This window comes from Mauremys mutica, chromosome 12, assembly GCF_020497125.1.
Source record: "Mauremys mutica isolate MM-2020 ecotype Southern chromosome 12, ASM2049712v1, whole genome shotgun sequence".
NCBI classification, from domain to species: domain Eukaryota; kingdom Metazoa; phylum Chordata; order Testudines; family Geoemydidae; genus Mauremys; species Mauremys mutica.
This window is the reverse complement of record NC_059083.1, coordinates 74,290,431-74,295,188: the sequence shown is the minus strand read 5'-3', so window position 1 is coordinate 74,295,188 and position 4,758 is coordinate 74,290,431. Positions and strand designations below refer to the sequence as shown.

Below are 4,758 nucleotides of genomic sequence, written 5' to 3'. Positions count from 1 at the left end.
TAAAAATAAAAGTTGATCCCTGAACTCTGTGCATGTCTGTTAATTGTTAGCACTGCTTATACTGCTCTCCTTACCCCTCCCTCCAGAATAAACCTCAGCATCTGTTCAAACTAGGTATAGATGAGCCCTATACTAGTAAGTCCATAGATCAGATGACCAGCATAACTGGGTCTATCCATAAACATGTCTACTCAGACCAAGTGCAGCTTTACTATTATCCTTTCTGTATGGAGTTCTTTTCTAGTAATTTTCACAGGACCTGCTACTGAAGTGTACACTGTTGGTGATTCTTCCCTCTAACCTCAGAAGTGCTACTGTTGGGAAGAACAAGACAAGCATAATTTCTCCCTTTAAGCCACAGCTAGTTCATTTGCCACAAGACCAAAGATGGTATACTTGAAACTTGCCTTGCTCATTATTTAGATCTGCAAACCTTGCCACAACCCGCATAATAATTGTTCATGTACATTGCTAACATACCTATGCCTTAATCTCCTCTCACTGCAACTCCTTTCTGTGGCTTCCTACTCGGTTTAGCCTATGCTGGTGCCTCCTTTCATAAAATAAACACCCTCACACAACTCCACTGGCTCCCTCTTAGTTTCAAGATCCATTTCTAAACTGCATATTTAAGCACTCCATGAACATGATGCAGCCTACTTCAGGAATTGCCTCACTACACCCTTGCCTCTTGCTCACCTACTATTGGCCATGACTCTTCCTTCCCACAAAATCACAGCTGGTGAAACACCAAGCCTTCCCGGCAGTATTTCCCCATCTCTTCTGAAAATTACTTTCATATTGACTATCTGGCCATTACTATTGTTATTTGCCTACTCCAACTAGTCAAGAAGCAGCTTTGCTGAATTCCTGTGTGTCAAAGTCCACCTTCCTTTGAAAGAAGTATCAAGAACACCATCACAAGTGTTGAGAGGTGAGTGTCAGACACACACAGTGAGAGAGCGTGCGCACACGTGAGGTGCATTGCCCCTTTAACCATGCTGCCCTTTTAAGTAGACCGGCATGCCCAGATGCAGCAGCAGCTGCCAGCAAGCTCCCTCTGTCCTGACCCCTGTCATGTTCCCCCGCCCTCCCAACCCCACTGTGGAGATGGGGTGCAGGGGTAGGGGGACACCCTGACTTCAGTGCTCCCTTCCCTGCACAGCAAGAAGGAGGCTCCCAGGAGCAACTCCAAGACAGGAGGAGCACAGCAGTGGGGGGAGGGACACCTGAAGTGCACAGCACTTGATAGCCTACTGGGCGGCTGCATAACTTAGAGGGGCCTTAGCTCACAACATATACACCATCTACCCCAAACACCCACCCTCAAAAAAATGAAATAAAAACCTATAAATGAAACAAAAAAAATCTCAAACATTTTTTTAAGCCTTCAAAAGGGCAAGAACCAGAGACTCCCTGAAGTCCATTAGGGATTTCAATACTGATTTTATGGGGAAGGCACTCAGATACAACAATGGGTGACCATATATAACTCTAATATAGACAGAATTGTAACAACCTGACAGATGGAGATTGTAGATGATCCAGATTTGGTCAAAACTGAAAACTAAAAAGAAAGTTATGTTGTTCAGACAAGGTATTATTTGTGGCCTTTTTGCACGCACACAAAATGACTGGACAACAATGGTGGCAGATTTTATATTACTGAACTTTATGTACAAAATCTGATTTCAAATAAACATTTAATGTAAAAACAAAGGTTCATTTAAACAACTGAACTTGCTTCTTTCTTTACATCTACTGTACCATTCAAATGCTTTTTAACCAGCTTACATGATTTCTTCAAAATTTCTCATTAAGGGTACATATAGAAAAGGCATCTTTATATAAATAGAAAACAAAGGGATTTTTTCAGCTTTTATTATAAATTGACATGACATACAAAGTTTACTGGACAAGTAATTTCATTACTTTTTTGGGAATCACCAACTTTTTGTGCAAACAATGCTAGCCTTCTTTTAAGCATTAAGAGCATAACTGCTTAAGAAATGACATAAGCAATAATTCTAGAACTACATCTCCCCTAAAATAATCTATTTTTTTTTACATATGTGCACAGCTTTAGCAAATTAAAGCCAGAGAGAAATGCTTGATGTACTATCCAGAGGCATAATTAGAGTTTGCTATAACTCAGAACTGACAAATCGAAGAGTTTGTAATGAAAGCTGCAGTTTCCCTCTTTCCTATTTTTACACAAAATCAGTGACTAAGAACTTAATACTGGATGACAAATCACATCCACACCATTAGTTAAATAGTCTCACAGTTAAACACATCTCAAGGACCATCAAAATCAGTATTTACATTTTATAAATTCTGAAGACACCATTAGAAAGCTTATATATCCCTTAAACAAAATAGGGAAATGCATCTTATGGTGATGGAATGAAATAAAAAATTAAAAATACCTGTATTTACAGCAGCATTGTTCCTTTATAAATAAAGAATATGAAAAATGCAATATCTTAAGGATAATAAAAAATTGAGGTGATGTCACAACCACAGTGCTTGCTTGAATAAACCCTTCGGTGCTGATACTGTACCAGTAGTGAAACCACTTTCCATTGGAAAAAAATCTGTAAACATATGCATAAAATGTGTTAACAGCAGTGCAAAACTGCTCAAATATATTTTAGTCAGCATCTTAGTATCTGTATTGAATACAATACATCACAGAATACTTGCATAAGTAGTGCAACACATTTTCTGGTCCAATTTTACAGTGCATTTTTCCTGAAGAGTGGTATCTCAAAAGCCCAAGCTAAATCTATGGCCTGATCCTGCAGTCTGTACTCAGGCAAAACAGTATGCATAACTCCAACTGGAGTATTTATCAGAGTAATGACTACATACTGACTGGGCCTTAGCATGGCACGCTATGATGCAACCCTTTAAAAAAGAGTTAGACACCAGATAGTTCTTGTGTAGCTGTGTAAAGGTGTAATAAAAATAGAAAGTAGCTAAATGTTCAAGTTTAAAATGGTACACTGGGCGATCAATACATCAGAATTATCCACAAAAAACAAACTGCCAGTAACCTCAAAAAGCCAAGATGGTATTTCACTGTGTCTGTAATGTGAAAAGCCAAGGTCTTTCCAAACAGGCACAAGACAAAGAAGTGCTATGTTAAATTTGCAAACTTTTACAATTTTAGTGTAAAAAATTATCAATTTGTGGTTTATGATGATCATAAATTGATAAATGATTCCAAAAAACAAGGATCAAGGTTAAACTTTAAATAATGATGTATATTTTCACAAAAAAGGCTAACTGGAGCATTTCTAAATAAAAAAAGCAAATTGTATCCCAATCTCTTCCCAATGTTTCACAACTTCATGGTAGGAAAAACAGCCAGGTACAGATGCAAAAACCTTAATATAAAAACTGTTTTACATATACTTAAATTATGTAAATTCAGTAGAGTTCATAAGATACTAATTACTAAAATTACAAAAAGATTTTTGTATTGCTCTTCATGCTCAAACTCTTAGAATATTGTCATTACATCACCAAAACTGATATACATGTATTACTTGCATAATTAACTGAATAGGAATCTGTTGTAACAATATCCTTGTTGAAATCATTTATTTCCATCCAACAGTGCCTGTTTGGAACCTGTGTAATTTTTTGTTTAATTCTTTATATAGCTCATGCACCCTAGAACGTCACTTCAATGCTTGTCCATCAAATGGCATTTGCCTTTTCCTTCAGAGCTTTTGTTTTTTGCTCTGTTTTGTGACCCCTGAGACACTATCTGTTTCTGAAACTCTCTCTCTCGTGTTAGTTTCACTATAGCCATTTGTTGTCCCACTTTGTTCTTCAGAAAACTCCTCATTTGTTGGGGTAGTTGATTCTCCTTTTTCTAACTTCTGCTGCATTTCTCGAAGCTTAGTAACAGCTTTGTCTATTGACATTATGCTAATGAGGTTAAAGTCATGCATGCTGACCAGATGAAGCATAAAATTTCTACATAAGTTCTTCTTAATTATTTTCTGTCCGTAATTTTCAACAAACAGCATACAGGCATGATTCATTTGATTGTCAGCAATAAACCTGTCAAATTAAAAAACTGTCAGTATGGAAGTAAAACATTTTGGAAATCAAAAGCAATATAACATGTAGTTCACATCATTAATAGTAATGAAGCTACCAGGCTCTGACAGTGACTAGATATAAAAGCTTTCAAAATTTCCAGAGATTAATCTAAAATAGTAAGAAAATGCAAACACACTGCAGCACATTCCTCTTTTAAACTGATCTCCCTTTGGATTTTAAGTGCTCTATATCTGTTTAGTGAATTACAAACAAATCAATTAAATCACAGTATAGTCTTGTTGACTCAGTTTCAGAATATGTCGTCATCCTTAGTATAAGTAAATAAGTATGTAGAGAGAGTTCTAAAAGTTATTTGTGGGACTTGTATTTCAGTTGCATCAAACCGCAGGTATACTTCATGATTTCTGGGTCATCACTGATGCAATACAGCTGTGGTCTTAGCTATAGAACGTATTTGTCTTGCTGGATTTATGTTTACACCACATCAGACGTTTGGTTTTCCTTTTCAACTTGGCTTTGAAAAATTAAGGCTAGAAAATAAATACACTATGTGTAGAGAAAAATTCCTTTACACATGCTACACTGTTTAGCAAAAGTAGCGTCTCATCCAAGATCCTGGGCAGCTGTGGCTACTGAAGATTCTACTGGACTTTTTGCAAGAGAAGGGAGAGTTAGCAT

At 36.9% G+C, this 4,758-nt stretch overlaps 1 protein-coding gene across 2 annotated transcripts in view; it reads right to left on the bottom strand.

Annotated features, from left to right (window-relative positions):
- Positions 1 to 1,653: 1,653 nt before the first annotated feature.
- SUZ12 (SUZ12 polycomb repressive complex 2 subunit) overlaps positions 1,654 to 4,758 on the bottom strand; it is a 55,557-nt gene continuing 52,452 nt past the window's right edge. For both annotated transcript variants that reach the window (XM_044981915.1, XM_044981914.1), the window contains exon 16: positions 1,654 to 4,077. In XM_044981915.1, the coding sequence (XP_044837850.1) occupies positions 3,732 to 4,077 (346 nt within the window). In that variant the 3' untranslated portion in view covers positions 1,654 to 3,731. The remainder of the gene's footprint in view (positions 4,078 to 4,758) is intronic.